Source organism: Perca fluviatilis, chromosome 6 (assembly GCF_010015445.1).
Source record: "Perca fluviatilis chromosome 6, GENO_Pfluv_1.0, whole genome shotgun sequence".
Lineage (NCBI taxonomy): Eukaryota > Metazoa > Chordata > Actinopteri > Perciformes > Percidae > Perca > Perca fluviatilis.
Genome location: NC_053117.1, coordinates 29,485,506 through 29,510,283, shown reverse-complemented (window position 1 = coordinate 29,510,283; position 24,778 = coordinate 29,485,506). Strand labels below are relative to the sequence as shown.

At 40.1% G+C, this 24,778-nt stretch overlaps 2 protein-coding genes across 3 annotated transcripts; both read right to left on the bottom strand.

Annotated features, from left to right (window-relative positions):
• Nucleotides 1–6,332: 6,332 nt before the first annotated feature.
• On the bottom strand, nucleotides 6,333–13,504 carry LOC120560080. 2 transcript variants are annotated; one of them, XM_039802189.1, is made up of 8 exons: nucleotides 13,347–13,504; nucleotides 13,026–13,123; nucleotides 12,448–12,843; nucleotides 12,078–12,254; nucleotides 11,465–11,652; nucleotides 10,010–10,233; nucleotides 7,665–8,181; nucleotides 6,333–6,807 (listed from the first exon to the last, which is right to left on the bottom strand). In XM_039802189.1, exons 1-8 carry the CDS (start codon nucleotides 13,457–13,459, stop codon nucleotides 6,784–6,786), a joined length of 1,737 nt encoding a protein of 578 aa, XP_039658123.1. In that variant the 5' UTR covers nucleotides 13,460–13,504; the 3' UTR covers nucleotides 6,333–6,783. The 2 variants fall into 2 exon arrangements, with proteins under 2 accessions (XP_039658123.1, XP_039658122.1); XM_039802188.1 differs by having other exon boundaries at nucleotides 6,333–8,181.
• A 1,637-nt stretch (nucleotides 13,505–15,141) lies between these two features.
• LOC120561062 lies at nucleotides 15,142–17,032 on the bottom strand. The gene is made up of 5 exons (XM_039804028.1): nucleotides 16,709–17,032; nucleotides 16,514–16,627; nucleotides 15,596–15,790; nucleotides 15,317–15,494; nucleotides 15,142–15,197 (listed from the first exon to the last, which is right to left on the bottom strand). Exons 1-5 carry the CDS (start codon nucleotides 16,790–16,792, stop codon nucleotides 15,142–15,144), a joined length of 627 nt encoding a protein of 208 aa, XP_039659962.1. The 5' UTR covers nucleotides 16,793–17,032.
• Nucleotides 17,033–24,778: the final 7,746 nt, after the last annotated feature.

Below are 24,778 nucleotides of genomic sequence, written 5' to 3'. Positions count from 1 at the left end.
ATTTGTTAAATTCGTACAAAAGCTGAAATGTGATTATACCACACGTTGTGGATTTAAGGGGAGTAAGGAAGTCACTAGTCTATATTCTTTGCGTTCCACTTCCGGGATTGCTTCCCCGGATGCATGTATTTTCCGTTTCCTTTTGCTTTCTTTGTGTTGGAATTTTAAATTCGGTGGATTTATGAGGACTATTGTTGACTGCTCCTCAGATCTCTGCATGGTAAATTGAGACAGCTAGCTATCTGTCCAATCTGAGTTTTCTCTCGCACGACTATTTTGCAGCGGCTCTGTGCGGAGTTTAGCACCACCCATGACGATTCTTATTGGTTTGAAGAAATGCCATTAAACCAGAGCATGTTTTCCTCCCATCGCCGAATGCTGTGTGGAGTAGCCAGACCCTCCTTCAACGTGCTTTGGAGGAGGGTCTGGGAAAGCGATACTAGGAAGTCACTGCTCTAGGCTAAGTAAAAATATACCTCCCTGTAAAACTTCAACTTTTAATTTTTACACTGGCAGTGTGTGTAAACAGTGAGTATTTACCCCAACAGGTCAGTGTATATGGGATAGACTCAAAATGAATGCTCGTGTTCATGATAACTAAACATGTCAGCTAGAGCAAGGTATCGCTTAGTGATGTGCTTTTAATAGTGGACAACAATGGAGCTCAATGGCACAGCATAATAAGTTATATCAGGCTTTGGCTACAGAGACAATTTTACATGGCATTATTTTGATACTAAGAAAAATATAGAATATCAACAACTCATACTTTAATGCACAATGATTGAAGAAAGGGGTAATAAAAAAAAGGGGGGGGGGGGAGGCTTTGTATAAAGTCTTCCCAGATATGATTTCTTGGGACACACAGGGGTATGTGGCCAGATAATATGCCGGTGGTATTGACATTAAAAACGTTTTAGGAGCCCGTTTTATGTTGGCCTGTGGGACGCTGAGCCTGAGGGCAGCAGTTCAGCAAGAGTCTTCTTCCTAATCTGAGCAAAGACTTTCCTCCACTCTCTATTGAGGTCAAAAGTCTGTTCCATGGAAACCGTGAATGAGCTCTGGTGGAAATAGAAATTAAACCGAGTAGATATTGTTTTCTAAAGAGATCCGGAGGAAAGTTTTTTTTATTGGTGTTTTAATGAGTTGATTTTCTGCCACTCATCACATATGACTGCCATGCTGCACCCCATCTATAACCATTGACAGGTGTGGATAGGCGTTGTTACTGTTTTGACTCCAAACCAGTGGTGGGTAATAAAAGTCAGCTGGCCTATATACTTCGACATTACGATGGATATTAGAAGTTCAGTGTCTGCAGGAAATTGGAGGATTTTCATGCAGACACAGTGTCAATGTAACTAGTGTCCCTATACCAAATGCATATGAATCATCTTTATAGAGCAGTCACATCATTTATGAGCCACATTTTGTTGTCCACAGTCCAAGTATGGTGGTGATTTATTCCATTGTCTGTGGCTGTTATTTCTGAGATTAGTAAAAACAATAAAAGACCTGAGGGGATTGTGATCATTTTAGGTTATCCCTCTCTCGTTTCTATTTTTATAACAGGCATCAATGTTTATATGCTTATAAAGAAGATAAGAAAATAGCACATGTATCCTTTCATGTCATTCTCTAGGGATGGGAACTCTTGTCTGATAAACACAGAGTCTTTTGTTTTACTCCCATGTCGTAGGGAATTGGGGCCAGCTGAATGTAGCAACCTCTGTCCGGGCACAGCTGGCTCCAATAAAAGAGCATGCCCCGGTGCTGTGTTTACCCATTCCGTACATTACAACAGGATATTTAGGTAAAAGTTCTGTTCATTCTTGTTAGGTATAGCCCAAGTTAGAAAGATAGTATCTCTCTGTTTTTAATATACTGCCTCCTCAGGATGGAACTTCTAATTAGGGGATTGTTTTGAATATGTGTAATGGTTATTGGACCGCTACTGTTCTCAAATGGACAAACTATGAACGTAAATGAAAAAATAAATAAGAGCTGAAACAATAGTTGATTAAATATCAATGGGAACCATTTAAATAGTTAAGTTGTAATTGTTTAAAGGTCCCATGACATGCTGCTTTTTGGATGCTTTTATATAGGCCTCAGTGGTCCCCTAATACTGTATCTGAAGTCTCTTTCCCGAAATTCGGCCCATCTGAGCTTTCATTTTCTCAAAGGCAGAGCAGGATACCCAGGGCTCGGTTTACACCTCTCGCCATTTCTAGCCACTGGGGGACCATAGGCAGGCTGGGGGAACTCATATTAATGTTAAAAAACCTCATAAAGTGACATTTTCATGCCATGGGACCTTTAAGTATTTTTCCACCAACAAATGAGCTGCTTTTCTTTGTTTCATATCGTCTAAAGGTAAATATATTTGGGATTTGGACTACAAGATTTGAATTACAAGTTTAATATTAACAGTACAAGTTTAATATTAAATATTATTATTGCAGTCTGTGAAATAGTGAGGGTAATTTCTCGCTATTTCCTGATGTTTAGAAACCAAACAATGAATCAGTTATTTAAGAAAACAATAGATAATCAAGATAATCATGAATTGCTGTCCAAAAATAAATACAATATATAGACTGAATGTTTTATATACTGTAAAAATAAATGTTTAAAGCTGCTTTAGAGTTTTGGTTAAGTCTCACCACTCGCACCTTTACTGTCACTACAACAGGCAACTCATTATAGTATTTTCCTCAGGAGTTGGTGGAGAAGGACGAAAACAGAGTTCAAAAGAGAGTGAAAATTAGACTAACATAAGTTTGCTCGATGTGTGAATAGGCATATCAACTTCATAAGGTAAAGTAAATGTGTTAATTAGTGTTAACAGCTAATTGTGCTTTCCTATGTTACCAAATAAAATCAATGAACGCAGGTTCAAAGACTTGAAAGAAAGAAAAAACATTGCCTTTACATTATCTACTTCAAGGTTAGTTTCTGCCTTTAAAGCACAAAGGCAGAAAGCTTTTTTATAGCACAAAACATAAAAAAAAGAAAGCGCTGCTTATTCAGTGCAAAAAGAAGAAGAAAAGTTTTACAGCTCAAGTCAAGGATTCATGAGGGTCTTGCCCATTCAAATAATGAGTGATGACATATTAGGAACATGTTTTGGGGTCAAGCTGCATGTTAAGTAAGCACATTCGATATTTTCTTTGTGGCCACAGGTCTGTTACATTCATCAGTCATCTGAGGCACCATGTTATGCTGCAGCAGTTCACACATTTCCTGCATTAAGCATCTGTACAACTTATTTACAACACATCATAAGTCAGAGCATAGAGCACAGTATTGCAGTGATGTGGTAAAACAAGATTCTCATATCTTTCCTTACTTCTCCATAAAATGGTCATAATAATAATTTGAGAAGCAAAAGCGCTTGAACAGTGAACACAAAGTCTGAATCTTTCTGAAAGCCACATTAGATGTGGTAATTATTGCCAGTTCCTTACCCCGCAGAGCTGCAGAAAGACAGACGCTGCTGCCAAGGCAGAGGTATTGTTGTGGTGACATTTGAGTGGAGGATCAAACCGCTGATGAATAATCCATATTGAAAAGCTGCTCTTTCTGCCAAATGTCAAACAGCAGCAGGAGCCATTGTTCAAATAGCGGACTCTACAACTTTTCATTCATCATCAATTTACAATGCTGTGTCAAACACTGTAGTGAATGTGGCAATACAGGGCACACTGGACACACAGTTGTTTTATAATCTGAAGAGTTCAGCATTACACTCGCGTAGACTTCTGTTAGTCACGTAATTATATAATGGACTTTCCTCACTGAATCTGCCCTTTAAATAATTTTTTTTTGACTAGATATAATTTTAAAGGCAATGTGATGTATCCCACACTTTCCGTTATCCATACAGTTGTCAGAAATAATTCCTCTGCCTTTAAAGAATGTCATAAATAAATTTTTAGTCACAATTGCACTTTAATTATAGTTATTTAGGTGGATCCCCCTCATTATGGGCATCAACATCTGGAAATCAGTGGTTCCCAAACTTTTTGACTTTTGTGCACTTAAAATAAAGCAACTTGTAACCCTTTATATTTTGAATATGTTTACGAGTGATTTTTTTTTATGAGTGAACTTTAATCATTTTTAGAGGCCTTTAAAAATATGTTTTTAATTATTTCCTGTCCCATTATTAATCCCCTGATGATCCCTCGTATTAAGCTTGCGACCCATTTTGTGGTTTGGAACCAGTGGTTTTACTGCTGTTGGCTGTCCCACCAATATAAGAAGAAAATACAACCGTAACTGTACTACTAATGTAACTGTAGCTTCGCACGCGTCATCATCACAGCGGTATGCAGTCTATAAATTGCTCTCCTATTCCGGACAATAAAAGGGGATCTGTTATGGAGAGGCCCCACAAAGAGATCTCGCTGCAGCGCCATAGCTCACAAATCTAGAAACCTTCACTCTCTTCCTCAGCCAAGCCTTTACCCATTCATCAAGTATGAGCCAACATCAACTTCCTGCTCCCCTCTCACTGTTTACTGCAACAGTTGAGACATTAGAAGATCTTAATACTGCTGTAAATCTAGACCACATCATAGTCCTCTGTGAGCCCAGTTACCTGATAAGCTTTTCATTGACATAAACTTGCAGAGTGACTCTCTTTAGCAAGCCTCAAAGCCAGGTAATGTTTCAGGGCATGCATCAAAAAATATGTTTGAATTTAAAATGGCCCTTAAAGACATCTGATTTTCACAGACTAGACAATACAAATTAGCGAGTGCATGTGTTCAGTACAGAGCGGACTTAAATGGTCTCAACAGAGGGTTTGCTGTTCCGACAGAGGTCCACCGCCCCCGAGCTTCCGTAAACACATAAACACCAGCTGCGTTCCAAATGTGGGCTTAAAACAGGTCCATAGTACACAGACATTCACCCCTGCTGCTCATCCATTCCCTCATGTCATAGACTGGCTCAGACTGTTCTCATCATGGCACATGGATACAGTCAGTCCCAGCACACTTCAGTGTTCATTTTGGTGGTGGTGGAAATGACTCAGTATGGAAGCCTCAATGCTGGTGTTCTGTTTGGAAATGCATTAAAATACAACCTTGTCTATAACTAAAGGCTGTTTTTGTCCCATGAAGTAGCTTTACAGTAATTATACATGCTATGCACATATACAGATGTTTCTTCAGAAGTGCTTGTCAGATAGTCGAATCCATCCAATAATAATGTAATATACCTTTCAGCATAAACCACAAATATCAACTTCAATGTGGGACAAGAGGAAAAGAGGAAAAGAGGGGATCACCGAAGTCATCAGGCTTAATGAATGACTGTACAAAATGTAATGGTAATCCATCAAACCGTTGTTGAAATATTATAGTCTGGACCAAAATGGTGGACCGACCAACCTACAGACTAAAAACTCACTTGAAAGTTAAAAAAAGGTTTAACCTACCTGTGTGTATCCATGATAACAAAGACATCAAAAGTGAATGGCTCTGCAAACAGATACTGAGCCTCCATATGCTGTAAGTGGAGATAAATTGCATCACCCTGCCGGGGAAACTAAAGGAAGTCGGAATCACCGAACCTCCCATGAGGGTAAGTAACCATTGTTCAATTCATTCACTTTGTTTTGTTTTTGCCCGTTAATCGCATTCAAGAAACAAAATTCCCAAGACTTCCCTCTCTCCACTTTCCCCCTAGCACAGCATTATTTGTCTGAAACTTGACCCCTGTGTATCAGATTATCAGATGTATCTATGCTCCATTTAGCTGTTAAAAGGAGTAATTCCTTGTTTTACAAAGATTAAGATAAGTAACAGTTCACCTATTAGTCGTATAGTTCTTATCAGCAAAATGTTGACGAATGAATCTAATTATTTCTGTATATCCTCTACAACAGTGGATAGTGCAGCACTGGTAACCCTCACTGTGCAGCTAAAGCACCAGGAGATACGAGACAGTGACCTACAAGGGCCTGAAAGGGGAAACTTTTTCTCGAGCAAACCTGTAAATTCCTAACAGATTGAGCTTCTGTGATTGAAGGCCGTGTTTTTGGAAGAGCAGTTGAAAGAAGCTGGTAACACTGCAGGATTTGTTTCAGGCCAAACACAGAAAACATTAACAGACGGACAATGGGGTCACTGATCAGAGTTTTACCTGTAACAGAGAAGCATGAAGGCCTTAGCGAAGGGGTCGGTGAATTACAGTGCGGCTCCTGTTTGCCAGCTTATGCTCAGCCAGGTATGATGGTGTACCACTTAGTTTTCTGTTCAACCTACTACAAATGTGGCTGTTGAGATCTTAGCGGATCAACCGTCAAAAAGAACAGAAACTTGGACTCTTTTTTTATTGCTGATAACTAAATCTTACCAATCTCATTTAGACACACAGAATCGATCTGGACAAAATAAGACAACCCCACACTAGACATCCTTTCTTTGCTGTACAGAGTTTTGAATGTAGGCCACAACAGAAGCTTATTCAGTCTGATACAGTGGAACAAGACAACTTCTGCAGATGTAATCTTCAGGTGCACCAGTCTCATTTATCTGTCATCCTCCCGGGGGTTTCGGAGAGCGTCTTTATCGGGGTTCCACAGACAGAAATTCGCAAAGACTGCAGATGAAATATGGAGGGATTGGTTTCAGCAGAGTCACTACCGGCAGCCCTGACAGGAGGAGATAATTACCACTTTGACAAGCTTTGATCACAGGTACAGTCATTCTCAGAATGTCTGTGTTGATAGAACAATGAGATGACGGCCTCGAAGTTCACACACAGCGCTTAGAGTCTGAATAGATGCTTTGTCTAGCACACGAAGAGAGACAAGAATGACAGAATAAGGTTAGTTGACGTGGCAGAATAAGGGTAGTTGACGTGGCATGGCTTAGATGTCTTAAGTATCTTTTGTATGTAAGAGTAGAGGAGAGGGATCTCAAGGTGGCTACTAAAATGTTCTGGGGGGGGAAGTTGTGGGTAAGTCATCCATGACCTGTAAATACTGTGGGTGGAATGAATCACTTTGGTTTCTTTTTAGTCAGGAGGCTGCAAATTATTCAATAAGATGACACTGGAATCAGTTTTAGCAAAGTAGGAGGTGTGGAGTCAGGAGTGGTAATGCTGGTGGGAAGAAGAAAACCTCAAGGTTAAGATGAAACCTCACCACAAAGAAGAAAGAAAGGTTCAGTTCATTGAGATCTCTTTGAAAATCCATCCAGACCACAGTGCAGTCCTAAAGCAAACATACCTCCTACACTACCTGCCTGGGCTAAACTAAGATGCAGCATTTGTTAGCAGGGCCACCCACTCACAGGAAGGAAGAGAGATGTGTGTGTGTGTGTGTGTGTGTGTGTGTGTGTGTGTGTGTGTGTGTGTGTGTGTGTGTGTGTGTGTGTGTGTGTGTGTGTGTGTGTGTGTGTGTGTGTGTGTGTGTGTGTGTGTGTTTAATGGTAAAAAACCAAAAACAAAGTCTCTGACCTCAAAATGTAAACAAGGAATATTATGAGTTCTCAAAGTCAGTGCTTTGTGTATGTGTTACATAGATTCTCATTATTTGTATTCTTCCACTCCTACAGGATGCATTGATATTTGACCTCTTCCTGTATCCTACTCATAAGTCCTGCACTGATGTTGTTCTCCTGTAGGCTCAGATGCGTCAACGGTACCTGCGTTCTGCAAAGCAACGCGCCCATGATGTCGTTTCCTCCCACGTCGCTGATGCCGTTCCTGTCCAGATCCACCTGCCGCAGACTCACGTTCTCTTTCAGCATGTCAGCCAGCAGCCTGACCCCAGGGTCTCCCAAGTTGTTCTCGTCTAGGATGACCTGAGTCAGCGAGCTGTTTCTTTTGAGGCTGTCGAAAAGTTCCTTCCACGCCGCCAGATCGGCGCCGCTATTCTGCGCCAGCCCCAAGTACTGAAGATAAGAGTGGTGCCTCATGTATGATGCTAACACCTTCACCCCTTCGCTGCTCAAGCCATTTCCCCCAATATCTAGTTCCAAAAGCGCAAAAACACTGAAAGAGCTCCACCCAGTGGGGAGCTGCAGAAGCATATTCTGCTCCGATGGGAAAAGCATGGCCTGTTGGATGGCAGCAGCAGCTCTTGCTGTTTGCTCCTGCAGCTCAGCTATTCCATTCAACAGGGTCAGCAGTCCATGGTCACGCAGTTTGTTTCCAAACAAGCTGTAGAGAGAGAAAAAAAGGGGTAACCATGGAGATTTATTCTGATTCCTCCAGGAACTGCTCACTTCAAAGGGTATACCCTCGCACCCTGATATTAAGTTTAACCTTTTGTGATGTAAAAAATCACAAGCGCCAAAAAGTTTTTTTTCACACTGTCAATTTTATATAAATGTGTTGTTTCTGCTTCGAGGCCATTACATCTAATGGAGAGATTCTCCATGTCTTATGAATGATTTGTATACATATTTCAGACATATTTGTTATCTTTATTCAAAAGGAAGTCTAAGGATTTGAACAATTGCACACGTTTGAAATTATGCATCCATTACATTACATTACATGTCATTTAGCTGACGCTTTTATCCAAAGTGACTTACAGTTAAGTGCTTTCAACTGTGAAGGTTCAAACTCCAGACAACAGGTAGTAAGTGCAAGTACATTAGCTTTAAATAAGCAAAGCTACAAAGAGACAAATGAAAGTGCAGGTTCAAGGTATTTTTTTTTTTTTATCCGAGGTGTAGTCGGAAAAGATGTGTTCCAGGGGTTATTGTTAAAATGTATATGTGGATTTTTAACATAATTTGATAAATACTTCTGCTGTACACATTACTGCATCTCTGTGTATTCTTGGTTTGCTGCGTGTTCCGCTGCAGACAAAAATGGCTCTGCAGAGAATTATCAAGATTGCAGAAAAAAATCATTGGTTGCCCCCTCCCCTCCCTGTCTGATATTGCACTCAGCCGCACTCTCTCAAGAGCCAAGAACATCATCAAGGACAATAGTCATCCTGGCCACCACCTGTTTCAATTGTTACCCTCTGGTAGGCGTTATAGGTCTTTACAATCCAGTGCCACCAGATTTAAAAATGGCTTCTTCCCAAATGCAATAGTGTCCCTAAACAAATGTAGTTAGACAAACCCAGTCACTCACTGTCACCTCCTGCACTTCGATACTTGCACTTATCTGATCATTGCTCTTTTATTGTTTTTATTCTGTTTTATATGTCCTGTAAGGATTATTTGTTGTATTTATTGTATGCACCCAATGTAGTAGTAGTAGAGTAGCGCTCCTAATTTCGCTGTATTGTAAAGTACAATGACAATAAAGGCATTCAAATTCAAATCAAAATTAATAAATGAATAGTACATTTCTCTTTTGTTTAATCCATACAAAAACTGTGTGTAAACTACAGTTGGGGTTATGCGCCAGACTTTTTCTTGCCTGAGACCAGTAACTTCCCAGAGTATTTGCTGGTTGTCCTGGCTAAACTAAGCTAATCCATCTTCAGGCTGTATAATTAATGGACAAAAAACAAAGTGGTATTAATCTATTCCATTAAACTATTAAATCATTCCTTTAAGCCCCACACTATTCTAACGATCTGTATGTAATGCCCAGCTGTGCTTGTGCTGTATCTCACATAATGTCAGCGTGCACTGTAAGTCTCTGCATCTGTCAAAGTATCAATGGCACAAAGACAAACTCTTGCACTTGCTGTATTTCGTGGGGGAAAAGAAAATAACTCACAGAGGTAAGGCACTGGAGGCATTTCTTATTCACATAAAAGAGATGGATTGTGTAATTCAACAGTAAAGGGCTATGATTTTATTCTGCAACGAGGAGGCTGTCCTTAGATTAGCTGCGTCTTTTTACTGTCTCTTCAGTTTTAGTATGTTCTTTTCCAAAGTCCTATTCGAACACTTTTAAAAAGCTGATGTTCCTGGAACTGCTTTTTATTCAGTGTCTTTTCCAAATTCTGAAAAACATACCGGATTGTCATTCTTTTCCAGATTTTGATTACCGTGTATCAGTGGAACCTGGGACTTACTGTAAGCCTCTGATCTGAGGCTTCACTCTCAGAACGTCCAGCAGGATGTGGGCTCCATACGGGCCAATGAGGTTGAGGTTGAGGTTGAGCAGTGTGACCTTGGACAGGCTGCTCTTCAAGGCCTCCGCCAGGCTCAGCAGAAGGTCGTCTGTCAGGTCCGTGTTCCTCAGAACCAGCTGCTCCACCTCATCGGATGTGCTCAGCACCGTCATCATGGCGTGGAGCTACAGTCACAAACCATGAGAAAGTCATAGAGGTATGTGATGTTAGTTTTTGATTTGGTCTGCCTCAGTGCAAGATGTCAGAAACTTTCCATTTTAGAGTTAAGACATATCTCCAAAAGGTTATCTTATCACAAAGGTGATGCATTTTAAGCATTTTAAAGTTTAATTTTAGAGTGTACTACCCACTGGGCTTCGGAAAGTCCACAAGGCCAAGGGACTATGAACAAATTGTGGGAAATGGTCTCCCACAGGAGAATGTAAGACTGTACAAAAAATTATGCAAGTATATCATCTAACAACCTCTTAACCTCAACAGCACGTTTTCCTGAATTGCACAAATCAGATTTTGTTGCACCCATAATTTTTTCCCTCATATCGAAATACATGTTGCATCACAGCCTCGAGAATAGAGTATTGCGTTAAGTATTTCACTGTTTGTGTGTGAGCGCAGCATAGCTCCAAAATGTGGCTGGGAATGAGATGTGAGCGGGACAGGTGCTGGAGGTTTTCTAAACACAGAGACTGGGTGAGAGTCCATAAAGACATATGGTCTGGCTGTCGGCCACATCCACTGTGCCACTTTGCTAGACCTTGAGGAATTTTTCAGGCGCTGTTGGAAGCTTTTTCATCATGATGGCTGCGACCGAGTCTGTCCCAGATAATACTCAGTGACCATTTGTTACAATCCTGTGTGTATTAACCTCCCAATAATGGTCCTTTATGTTAGAATGGATTTTTTTGTGAATTAATCAACTTTTTATTAGTCAAATACATGTTGCATACCAATGAGATAATGCCCTTTCCCTGTTATTGAAGTAGTTTTGATGTTTTTGAGTTTTATATATAACATTGAGAAGTTGATAAAATTATGTAGTATACATTTTCATTTATATTGCATTGTTTCTGCTTGTGGAAATCTTGTAATATAATCTTCCAAGTAAGGCTGAAAACAATGATCATCATGAACTAAAAGGAATAATACTGCATGTAACTACTTGAAATTAAGGGGAAATGTATCACTTTAAATGACAAATAGTTTTTTATATTAACAATATTAACATTGTTTTTATATCATTTATAGCAATTAAATAACAATTTATAACACAAATTAATGCTTCTGCGTAATGCAGGGATGTGGTTATTTCAATGGCTTTAATGCCAGTGTTTTAATGCCAAGAGTGTTTCTGGCAAAAACATTGATTCACCACAGTAATTTGTGTTGGACACACACCTGCGCCTGCAGGTCTTGTTCTTTAACAGGCTCTTCTTTGCCAGCACTCTGGCTGGCAGTGTCCTCTTCTTCCTCTGGCTCTCCATCAGGCTGCGGGACTGTATCACTTTCTGCACTGGGCTCCACATCCGAGCCTGGAGATTTGGGGCACGATGACAGCCTCTTCTGGAGCCGGCATCTCTCCAGGACTTGGCATACAAAGGGAAAACAAAACAACTTAGGCGCAATAAAACTGTTTCTCCCAAAGCCAAGTGCACACAGTGATATTGATGCCCACTGTTGATGTGAGAATTTCATAATAAAATCTAAAATTCAGTTTGAGCATTTGGGTTCGGTAGAGAAAACTGATCTGCTGCGGTGAGATTTATGCATGCATGTGTGTGTGTGTGTGTGTGTGTGTGTGTGTGTGTGTGTGTGTGTGTGTGTGTGTGTCTGTGTCAACAATGTCTGCGTAACCTGTCCCACATGTCATCCATCTTTCTTCAAGCAGACATTGCTCAATGCGTCACTTTTTAGCAAATTCAAGTTTTTGTGCTTAAGTGTATTATGTAAATCAGTTACAGCACTCCAGGGGGATTCCAGTACGTCCCTGCTGTGCTGTTTCTTTACTCACTGTTTGCCTTGAACCAGTTGTGTTTGTTTAGGCCCTGCTCCAACGCCGTGCTCATTTCCACACATTCTTCATAGAAGTCCTTCAGTCTTTCCCCATCTCTGCTTTTCCCATTTGATCCCAGCTCCTTCTGTTTCTCTCTGTTCTGCTTAGTCAGTGCTTCCTCATCCTGCAATGAATCTTTAAAAAGAAAAACTCTTTCCCATTTGTTTCCCCCCACAGAGGATATTAAATGGACATACCGCAAGTAGATGAACTAAAGGTCAGCTGTATCTCCACTTGAAAGTGTGGAAGGTTTTTATTCTCCCATATTTCTCAATCTTCTCTTACTGGAATGAAAGCAGCTATACAAAAAAAAAAAAACAGTGCTCACCGAGAACTTTGCTTGTCACGTTTGGTCGCGGCTGCTCTTTCTGCAGCTCTGTGACATTGCTGGTTGGTTTCTGCTGCTTATGTTCTCGTCTGTCAGACGATGCTTGGTCTTCACATTTTTCAGTCGCTGTTGACCTGTGCGTGCCCTCCAAGCCCTTGCTGTCTTGTCCCTCTTCCCTCTTATTTCCAGCTGTTTTGCCTTTGCTCTCTTTCTGTTTAGTTTGACCCTTGCGTTGTTTCTTCTTGGAAGTCTCTTTAATCCCAGCTACAGCAGGGTCTTCGCTGTCTGTAGATCCCCTACTGCCTTCCTTGATATGTTTTCTTGTTCTCCTCCCTGATTTCCTCTCGGGTTTGGCTGGGATAAAGAGAGGGGATGATGGACACGACTCGATGGTGCCTGCATTGGAGACATTAGACACAAAAGGAGAAGAGAGAGAGTATAAAAAAATGCTTTGTGGGACATTTTGTCTTCAAACTAGTCCATTGAAATCACGGACTGGGCCTAATGTCAAAGAAATGTTGATGAATAAGCTTTAGGAAGTAATGGAAAATTGAGACACTCATTTCCAGGCTTTGTACCATTGCCAGGGCTCTTGTCTAGAGGGAGAATTAAGTTGTCCTTTGTGCCGTTGTTCAGCTGTTGGCAGGAGCTGTATTTGTTTCGGAGACTTGTGCATCTGAAAAAGATGAAAAGTGTTTCATCATGACTCACATTTCCTCCCCGGTACCACCACCAACACCCAACACCATTCCCTGATGTCTTGCAATATGCCTCCTTTTCCCTCCTGTGTCGATCCACAGTACATCAAATCTTCAGAGAAATGGGTTTACCCAATCAGTTTTGACATGGTACTAATTTCACATTTTCTGCCGATGCTGACCCAGAGGATGAAATCTGACCTGTAACAGGGTAGGCCACCTGCCAGCCAAGCCAATCTGAAGCAGCTCTTCCTGCCCTGCTGGAAGCCTGGAGCGTAGCGGTACTCGCAGCACGAACTGATTCTGGCTACCATGATGCCGTTAACGTACAAGGTGGCACTGAAGGGGAAACCTCTGTGTCTCTGAGAGACAAACTGAAACTGCTCTGAAAGGTACAAGGAGAAAATATTAAGTAATGCTTGAAGGTTGAAGATGATTTGATAGATGTAACAGATTGACCGTGGTTATTTGACTTTGTTTGGATCACGTTGCCGTGAACGTCAACAGGTTCAGGTTTTCCTTGTGATCTAAGCTCATGGTGCTGTGAGACATTTGGGTTGGCAGCATCCACGAAGTAGCATACAGCAGTGGTTTCTAATGTTTTTGGCTTGTGACCCTTGATAGCCATGTGCAACCCATTGTAACAGGTTGCATATTAGAGGTTGAAATCCCTTTGTGGATTTGAGTTTGCTTAATTCCGTTCACTTCATTGCTTTCGTCTTCAGTTTAGTTGTAAGTTGAGTGTGCTGCTGGTTAAAACTGCCTGTACACACACACTGATGATATGGTTAATAGCTCAGCAATCACCTATATGCAACAGGAGTTATCACATCCAGATTGTTTGTGCGGTTTTCGGTAAACTCAACGTACTGTAAATCACTGTTAAGCTGACAAAATTAAGTCACGAGTGAGTGGAGCTCCGATGCTAAAGTGAAAATGATTATTCAGAATCGTCAGTTCAGCTTGACGATTTAGTGTTAAAGATGTGTTCATACATGTACTGAACACCTGTTATGTCTATGAGCTATAAGCACTACAGTACACTTGAAGAGTGATGTTTCCTACTAAGATTGGTATATTTCAATTTCAGGCTTGAAGCCAGAAGCCAGAAAAGAACAGATAATTTTTTATGTTTTTGGGGGTTCCTCTGTCCCCCCCTTCTGGAAAACAATATATCACATTATTTTTTAAAAAGGAACCAAATCCACTCATATATATATATATATATATATATATATATATATATATATATATATATATATATATATATATATATATATTGTAGAAAATCTAATCCCATTTCCATCTAATATCTGATATCCATCTAAGATTTCTGTTTCCACCGTTATGAAGGTGAATGAAATTGTGTTTGTGGTGCTCACAGCATTGAGCAATGACTCTGGATAATCTACAGAACACACTGTCAAAATCTTTCCGAGCGAATATTTCTACTTTAATGATTGAGGAAAACTGTTCTCAACAACCATCCTTCACACCAAAGTCACATACAGTACCAATGTAGCCAATATATATAGGGTAGAGTAAACTATATATAGTGTCAAATCAAAGCAATAAAAGTCAATTAAAAACTAATTATAAAGTCATAAAAAATATAACTTTGCTGAATCCTATATAGACTTTTTTGAATGTGTTATTGTGTCTTTTGTTTTATTCTTTTAACTTATAGAGCTACAGAATATTTTGTAAACACAGAAATCCATATCCTCTTTCTTGTACATCTGCCCGACATTGTGATTCCCTCCCTCCCTGACGGCTGTACAGTGTGAATCATCATATACTGGCCACAAAGACGAAATAACTTGTCTTGTCTACTGACTTCCTTTTAAAATTGTATGTGATGTTAGTTTATCAAGTCACACATCAGCTTTTCTATTCTTCTTATTCAACTCAAATAATGCCTTGGACCAACATCATTTTTACAATGTGGCTTTGAGTAATTGAACGTGTGAAAAGACAGAGAAGCGTTTACACCTAATCACAATCGCCTATTATTCTTGACTTGTTTAATGGAGGAAAACACCTTATTGTTTCCTATAGATGAAAATAAAATAAAAAATGAAAAGACATTTAAAGGCAGAATTATATTGTAAGGGCTAAATTCTCTTTTGTGCGTATTCTAGCAAAACAGCTGCAAATTTCGCAGCTCCTACCTCCTGGAGTCACCACGCCTTTGAAGACACAGATATTCTCCCCTCCGTTGATTTGCTGGAGTACTTTCAGCTCGTCCTGACCTGACCCCAACCCTGACCCCCGACGGCCTTGTCCTAGGTAGGTCATTGTCACGGTGACGTTGGATTTCTTTGCCTCTCTTTGTGCCTTTAGGTGACTCTGATATGTAGAGACAGAACGGTGGAAAAAGCAAAAAAGGTTTGACTTTGAAAAGAAGTTTCAAATCTGTTCCACTGGAAGATAAACAGATGTGAGATTACCTGTTTTTTAGGGTGACCTCCAGTTCTCTGAGAGGCAACTGAGGAGAAAGATCCTCTTCTTTTGTCGTACAGGTAAGGGCAGGACTGACTCAGAGACCCTCCCATTGACTTTAGACTTGACGCCTTCGTTGTGATGGCTGGGAGGTAAACATCGTCTTTACCACTTCTGCTAGGACGGGCTGTTGCATCATCCAGCTATGTTGGGTAAATGCAATAGTTAAATAGGTGAATCCATCTAATATCACATTCAACCCTAATGTAAACCCCAATAACCCTTTTCAACAGCGCACAAAGTTTATTCGTTATGAGTGCCACATGTAAAAAAGGATGTAGAAGAGATAAACACAAAATCTGCCCTTTTTCAAATTCTTTAAGTGCTCATATTATGCCTTTTTGGCTTTTTCCTTTTCCATTATTGTGTTATATATATATTTTTTTGTGCATTTTATAGGTTTACAAAGGGAAAAATTCTAAAGTCCACCCCAAAGGGACTTACCATTTTCAACAGAAAACACTGTTGACCAACTGCTCCAAACAGCTCTATTGTAGTCCAGCCTTTACTTCCGTGACGAATGTGCGTCACTTTGTAACACATGTTATAATGCTCGCCTAGCTGCTAGCGTGGCGCTTCCTCATACTCTGCTTCTGACTGGCTAGTAGTCCTTACCTAGCTACTGCGCATGTGCGACTCCCAACAAAGATGGAATAGAAGTGAGATGTCTCACTCTGTAGCTAAAACAGAGAGCCCAACACACAGCCTAACCTAACTGTGCCAATTAGGAACCTGAAAATGAGCATAATATGAGCACTTTAACTTTTTTATATTAAATAATAGCTCCCAGCCTGTAATAAAGTGAATCCATCCCTCCCTGTAATAATAATAATAATAATACACTGTTCAAAAAACTGAAAGCTGACCTTGTAGATCTCCACAGTGTCAGGATTCTCCAGGACGAGGAGTTTGCTCTTCGCTCTGATCAGGCTGGCGATTGAGTGGATCATTTTAGCATCTCTACCAGGCTGAGCTGGAATCTGTAAGTTAAGCAACCGTTAATGAAGCTTTGGAGCTGAAAAGTGAGACATGGCTCATAAACACGCTAATTAGAAACCTACAGGAGTATCTCTGTCTCCTCCATGGACCCCCCTGTAAAAGAGATCCTGGAGGAGAGCCTGGCTGTTTCTCCTGATTCTTCTCATTGAGTCCTGATAAAGAAAGAGAAGAAAACATACAGTAAAGATTTTAACATGTACAGTCCTTTTTTGGTATTTTAGTTTAGGATTTCATTTGATGCTTTTATACAGAGTTGCCTGAGTGAAGAAATACTTACATGTACATTTGCTTACAATTACAGGGTAAGCAAATTGCAGTGCTCTGCTGATATTTTTGTGAGGGGGAAGATTGATACCACTTCAGAGTGGTATCAATCTTCTCATCTTACTCTTGACAAGGAAGCAAATATTTTGCATTTTCCAAAATGTCAGTCTCTGTAAATCACTTAAATTAGACCATGGCTTTGACCCGGCCATCTTAATAATAACACTGAAAAAGATCTTGGTTTCATTTTTGCAGTAGGGGAATAAAATAGTAAAACATGTTGGCAATAATGACAAAAAAAACATATGGAGCTGAACATGTTAGCATTGGCATGGTAATAAATTGCTAACAAAAGGCTAACATGTGGAAAAACATGTGCTTTTACATTACCAAGGCAATACCTTATCCTGCTAATTATTAAAGTGATTGTGATTCAAAGGTCTAGAATCAGGTTAATATTTACCCATAATCATCTTATTACTGAGCTATAATGTAAAGTGCTAGTGGATAATAGAGCAGTTTTCTTTTAACAGATTGAGTAGAGCATGTCAGATATAATTCAGTCTGGCAAGGATGATGTAAAATACTGAGATTAAAGTGTACAGGTGAAATTAGATTAGGTCTTCTACTTTTCATTGGAGTTGTATACAGTCATTCAATAAGGCACATCTGCCTTGGTTGGGGTTTCAATTCCCAGCTGGGACTCGTGTAAAAAATAAAATAAATCCCACTTGGTGAAACTGAAGATGACTGTAATCTTTTCTTTTTTCCACTGTAAACTAACATGCCTCCATTGTTCCCTTCACAGCCTGTCAGTGACTTACAGTATCTGTAACCTAATCACTTCGTCCGTGGCCATGTCATCTGCTGGGCTGAGTACTTCTGGGAGAGGAGGCAGCCGGCAGACAGCCATGTCCTGAGATTAGTAGCCTATGTATGCATGAGTGCACCTCAGCCTCAGAAGGTAAATAGCAAGAAATATGGGACTTGGGTGGTAAAGAAGTGTTTGAAGTTTGTTGTAACTCCCGAAAACTTTCATTTTAAGCACTTTACTGCAGTTACCATACTCTTTCTTGCACCCTTTAGTGGCTGGAAAGAGAACTAACTTTTCTACCAGTAGGCTAAATAGACCAACGTGTGTTTGTGACAAACCCTGAGCCGCAATCTAGTCTCTCTTCAGTTTTAAAGCTATAATCTTAAAACTGCTTAAAGGGTAACTACTGGTTATTTTTTAACCTGTACCGTATTTTCCTATGTTTTCCATGTGACTGATGGGAACAACAATCTTTGAAATTAGTCCAGGATTAAAGCAAGATCGCTGCAGTCGGCAGCGGCGAAACAAGCTACAATGTAAGTTAATAGGGGAATTCCAGCTTGTATTTACCTTCACAAAAGTGCTCGTTTTGCCACTGACAGGCTCAGATGTGTCTGACAACACAAGGATTTCGAGGTCGATCTCTCTGTTAAAGAGTAAGATCCTTTTTTTAAACATAAAACCATCCACAAAATTGCGTTCGCTAAACCCACCAGACTCCATGTCAATAAACAGTAATTTTAGCATCGTAAAATACTTACTTAACTATTTAACAACTGAATAAAAACAGATATAACTGTATATTACTTGTGCTCATTAATCACTAGCAAAGTAACTGTAAATGAGCCAGAGTTAGCTCAGCAGGCTAATTTTCATCTGCTGTCACTGGCCAGTTTTAAAATGGCAACCTAAAAAATAAAATTCAAAAAAATTACTTAATACAGTCAGCACGTAAAAGCAACACAGACCAACATTCAAACAGGCCCAATGCAACAACTAACAAACACAACACATCAGACAGCCCTTCAGCAAGTTTACAGGAGTCAGTCATATTGTCCCTTACTGCTTTTTTGCTGTTAACAGTGCTTGGTAATTCTTTCTAGTGACTATCTGCTATAAGATGTTTAAACTCTGTCTATTTTCGCCCCTCACTAATTTTCCATCAAAGCCTCACAGGACGGATGTCTTACCTGTGGTCTTGTCCGGGTATGGAGCTGAATGTGTCTTTCCACCAGGTGATCTGATACCTCCACAGCTGTTGATCTCCTGTTCTCTGCTCTCTCTTCACACGGCCAGCCAGTGACACCTGAGCAGCCGACAAGCCGACACCTTTGACACTGAAACCCCCCCCCCCGCCTCTTGGCGCTGGTTCCTCATCCATCTTTAAATGTCCCTGACCTTTGCTCTCTTAGCTCTGGCCACAATGTCATGTCGTTTATGAAGCTTTTTCCAATTTAAAAAATGTTAGGGATTCATCATTTCATTGAAAAGATTGATAAGAATGCCTTTTGTGTCAGTATCTTAATTTCAGCTTTGTATTTACTGTTGTTTGGGAGGCTGATGCCAACACTGTGCCAGTTTTCTACAGTTTACTTTCACCACTTTCATGCCAAAAATTGAGGGATTCATCACACTCGGGAAACACAATCAGGAAAAGAGAGTGTAAACCTTTGAGGATGCAGGGCCCATTGTTTTGCAGGTTATGGATTAATCCAAAAAAGAGACTGTAAGTATGGAAGATACCCATTTGATTTTTCAACAGGTGAAGCCTCAAATTAACTTCCGATAATTGGAATGTATTTTTGCACAGAGCAAGATCTGTGGATTTTGTTCCTCATCACGTTAAGATCTCTAAACTGCCAGTATAAACAGCAGGAATGATTACAGCAAGCAAAATGAAATATTATTTTAAGACAGACTTCAAAAATTGGGAACCTGTCCTTTAAACAAATCATTTGTATTAAAAAAAAAACAAATACACAAAAAGTAAAAACTAAAATAATAGTTTTCAAAAGTGTATTAAAGTGCTTATATTATGCTCATTTTCAGGTTCATAATTGTATTTAGAGGTTGTACCAGAATAGGTTTGGTTTAATTTAAAAAAAACACCATATTTTTGTTGTACTGCACATTGTTGCAGCTCCTCTTCTCATCCTGTGTGTTGAGCTCTCTGTTTTAGCTACAGAGTGAGACATCTCACTTCTGTTCCATCTTTGTTGAGAGTCGCACATGCCCAGTACCTAGGTAAGGACTAATTGCCATTTTACAGTCGCCGCATCCAAGCTTGCGCGTGCCAATGTGACGTCAAAATGACGTAGATCTCGCTGGCGCGCCAGGATTTTGAGTGTGCGAGCAGAGGGCGCGCACCACTCTATTTTTTTCAGCGGCGCGCAACAAAGCGGAAACTGGAGGCCTGAGCGAGTTCACCGACAACCAGATGCCAGGATTCTCAGAGTGACTGCAAGTCTCTCTTGTAAACTTACTGGGTTAAGATGAGTTCTTTTATGGTGAATGAAAGGCTTGATCCGACGAAGTAGGTCATCGAATCGTTGTGCAGACATTCTGAAGTATTCAAAGTGTTTCTCTTCGTCTATCATCCTCTTTGGTTTCACGAGGATATTGAACTCACCATATTTATGTCTGGCATTATTCAAATGACGAACATTCCACCTTCTTTTTCTTCGTTTCTCTGAAAGCAGGCTCAAAAGCAGCTGTTCCTCCTCATCCAGTGAATCCAACATCATCATAGTCGCTGTGGACATCAACGTCAATGCTGCTGCCAGTTCTGCTATTGTTTACTTTTTTCTTCTTCTTCTGGTCCGTAGAAATAGCAAAGTCGGTAGGCTTTTCCTCAGTTGCGACACCTCTGTTCAGGAGAAGACTGCAACTAGTGTCGCGAGAACCAGCGCGGGTATAAATAGTCACGGCGATCCCATGACGTCACATTTGCGCGCGGCAGCTGGGCTGCGTCTAGTATATAAGAGCCTTAAGTCCCTTTGGGGTGGACTTTGGTCTTTTTCACTTTGTAAACCTATTACATGCACAAAAAAGATATATAACACAATAATGGAAAAGGAAAAAGCCAAAAAGCATAATCTGAGCATGCACTTTAAACAACAAATGTGCTGAAAAAAAGGTTAGCAAAACAATCTCAACTCAGGGTCCACTTACAAGCTTTTTACTGAGATATCAGCCATATCACACATGGCATAGCACATGCCTTAATTACATGGACGAGAACTCCAATAAAACTGCCACAGATAAAAGCGGAACAGCTACTGAGCTTGGGTGTCAACAGATCCATGACCAGACTGTGTGGTACGGACTAAAGCTCTGGAAAAAACTAGTAAATGGAGTTGGGATTGTTTTGTCCCATTACATTGTGACAAAAGAACTATTTCCAAGACAGATAATGAGCTTTGACAGCAAAACCAGTTTATATTTCTGTTGTCAGAAGGGGGACATGACTGTTGAATGTTTTGAACTGGCTACAATCCGACTATTGGTCAGATATATTGTCAGATTATTACCATAATTAGTTCAGTCTGTCTGGTTGACAGACACACTGAGGAAACACCGGAAATCATCTGAGTCATCTGATGGATTAAGAAAAGTCGGACATGTAATCACCATCGTTATTTTCACCAGTGAATATAAAACATATGAAAACAATCTCATTCTTTTGAAAAAAAAATGTTTTATTCTATGAATAGAGACCATCAACGTGCATCACTCTTCAGCTACAAAGAGCCTTTGCAGTCCTTGCCATCATATGGTGTTATTGTTACGTAACAGCCATTTTCCTGCTGTTGCCCCAAGAAGACCTACTCATTGTCTCTTCATCTCTCCTCTGTGAGCTGTCTGAATAGTTGTACTGTGCGCATGCCTCAGCTCTCTCAAAAAGCCTAACCCTCCGTGTATGAACACACTGGCTCCATGCAGTTTCTTATGTGCCATGGCACATCCAAAGGGCCACTGGAGGCCAATGGGCTCAGTGTGCCTGCTGGATCCATTACATCTATAAATTGATAGGGGCTCTGAGTGTATTTGGCTTGGCAGTCCAGCATTTGCTTCCATGTTCACTGAAGCAATGTGTCAGTTTATTATGGGCCCGCCACAAACCTCCACCCTCCAGTGTCCATGATGTGACACATTATGCGAGAGGTGCTTTTGCATGAGCTGTGAGTTGTCATTTTCCTCTGCTCAGCATCTTTTGAGGGCCAACATTTGTAAAAGTCATCAATGATCAATGTGGAAATATAAGTGGCTGCAGTGGATATTTGGATGAAAGGCCAAATTGATTGTTGATGTTGGAGTTTATAAGCTGTGTTAAAGCCATATATCACTTCGTTTTATAGACAGCTTATGTAATATCCTGCTGTCAGGGGACAGTTTAGATTACTGACCATTCATCCTGCCTCTCTTTGTGAATACAAAAGAATCAGAAAATATAAAATTTCCTCCAATTCTTCGTGTTGTATGATTTGTTACTAATATAAAGCAGTGGTCTATAGCAGTGATTCATAAACTTTTTTGGCAGACGGGATGGCCTTCAGGGAATTTGTTTGAAAGTTCTTCAAGGCGAGAAAACACATTGACTGTGGTCTGCACGTGTGAATCCATGATTCAGTGTATTTTGTTTCTTTTTTTTGAGTAGGTTTTTTTGAGTTTGGATTCATTCTATGACCACTTGGAGTGGCAGAAGTTAGGGAATTTCAACCATTCAATCTGTTACTTTTAGCTATCCGTTAAGATTTTCTGCTAGGTTGCTAGTTTTTCTAAACCCTCAATTGCAGCACTTTGCATTGTTACATTCATTTTTTTATCTCTTTTTTTCCCCCTAAATCAATACACAACTTCTACTTTTTAACTTTTTTTTTGTTTAGCTGCAGAAGTAAACGAGTACCCCAGGTTGGAAATTATTGGCCTGAAGGTTAAAAAAGCAGGATCATGACCGGAAAGTTCATTCTTCTGACCAGAAGGACAAATCTGGGTGAGGAAAGTAAAAGAGCAGTGTTTTTCCTGCCACATCATCACCATGGAGGTGCCCTTCAGCAAGGTCTTTAACCCCCAAGGAAGAAAGTGGAGCTGCTCAGGGGCCAATAGTTTAACTAGGCGTCCAAGTATGAATAACTGTGTCAGCTTAAACAGAACTTTCCTGAAAAAGAAAGCATTGCTCACAAATATCATATACAGTACAGCATATCAAACACAAGGTTTGGCCCTGAATCAAATGTCGCTTATTTACAAACTAACAATCTTTAGTTGTACAGTTGAGAACTGGTGTTCTTCCTCGGGCCACTGAGGTTAAAAAACACTCAAGAGGAAAACAGATTGTGTGAGCTGCAGTGAAAATGGAGTCCTCTTTTCTTTAGAGTTAATTTACCATGAAGTGGCTACCCATAGCCCTAACATATATTGCTGTTCATGCGGAATGGTTTAATTTTAAGGTGACAATTTTAGGGTGGCTCGGCGTAAATTTCTATGTGTCAATATATATGCTGGGTATATTACAAAACACATAGTAAATGTAGAGCAGAGCTCTGCCTCTTATTGGCATAATGAAGAAACGCCAGCTGCCATGTCTTCTCTCATATCCTGTCATGTCAGCATTTTACCACTTGAGGGTGCAAGAAGACCAATCAGACCAATCACATCATCCTACTCTCTGTCATATTACTTCACTGAATATACTGTGGGAGAGAGGGCTGGCAGCTCTTCTTGAAGCTCTCGCGGCGGTCTCTTGTTTCTCTGTGGCTAATTACCTCTGCCTGAAGTGCTGCATCATCTCTTCCTGCTGTCACATACACTAACTCAGGGCTGCAAAACAAACTGGCAGATATAGTGGAGTTTCCACAAAATACTGGACCTGCAGAAAATATTGCTGTTGTCGCCAGGCAGTCTAGGGATGGAAAAATGTGGTGCCTGGTTGCAAAACTGTATCAAATTTCATGTTTAGGTTTAATTCATTTAATACCAAAATAAGCAGTACACAGGGGGGGACCATATTTTCTAAAAACTGGGAATTGGCAGACAGGAGAAGTAACATTTACTGCACACTGATTTCACACATTAGGAATTAATTCTAGCATTCCAGCACACACAAATACACGCACGCAGGCACACAAACACACACACACAAAAACACACACACACACACACACACACACACACACACACACACACACACACACACACACACACACACACACACACACACACACATACATACATGTATAAATCTATAAACATGCTCTGTCAGCATTCTTGCAATGCTGCACTTTGTCAGGTTCCATTTTGTTTTTCACATTAAGAATTGATTGCTGACAAGTGACCTTTACCCTGTTGCTACAGCCTTTTAACCTCTGGGAGAACATTAGGCTAATATACATTGGTAATACAGATTTATATCCCAGCATAAATCAACACCTGAACAAATGGAGAAGTTTATAATGACTTCATTGTGCTGTAACTGCTTCAGAATCAACAAGTTTGGATCAGTGCATAGCAGCAAAACATGGGCCCAAGATGAATTTTTAACCACTTGACAAATATTTAGCACCAGAATTTAATTAAGAATATTGGATTATTTGCTAATACCTTATGTATTTAAAGCATCAGTGATACATGGCCTTTATTTTATTTTCCCAGATGATCACAACTACTCTGTAAATCACAAATGCAGCTATAATGCCCCTTTTGTCAACTGTTCAGGTCAGGATATCATGCATATGTATCACCAAATGTAAACTTTTCATATGCTAAGCTAATTGGCTTACTGTGAGATCCCTATCCCATAAAGGAACACTTAATTTCTTTCAGTTTAAATTTCTTTTTAAATCAACAAATTAAAAAAATCATTTTAACCGGACAATGCATTTGATCATGGGAAGAGTGGACATTGCACCCTCGTTATGCATCATTGTTCCACTTCAACTTCACTTCACTTCATTTCAAGATCCTCACTGGGTGCATATTTTAGGAATTTCTGCTAGTATGTGAGCTCACCGTATGTAAGGTTTAACAATGGTACCTTATGTTATACCACCGGTCT

Coding starts and splice junctions, on each gene's coding strand:
- LOC120560080 (XM_039802188.1), bottom strand. CDS start 13,459: ATGGTAGCCAGAATCAGTTCGTGCTGCGAGTACCGCTACGCTCCAGGC. Junction 13,124..13,346: donor GGTGGCCTACCCTGTTACAG/GTCAGATTTCAT, acceptor CATCTTTTTCAG/ATGCACAAGTCTCCGAAACA. Junction 11,653..12,077: donor CAACTGGTTCAAGGCAAACA/GTGAGTAAAGAA, acceptor TTGTATGCCAAG/TCCTGGAGAGATGCCGGCTC.
- LOC120561062 (XM_039804028.1), bottom strand. CDS start 16,792: ATGAGAAGAATCAGGAGAAACAGCCAGGCTCTCCTCCAGGATCTCTTT. Junction 16,628..16,708: donor GAGGAGACAGAGATACTCCT/GTAGGTTTCTAA, acceptor CTTAACTTACAG/ATTCCAGCTCAGCCTGGTAG. Junction 15,198..15,316: donor AGGCGTGGTGACTCCAGGAG/GTAGGAGCTGCG, acceptor TTTCATCTATAG/GAAACAATAAGGTGTTTTCC.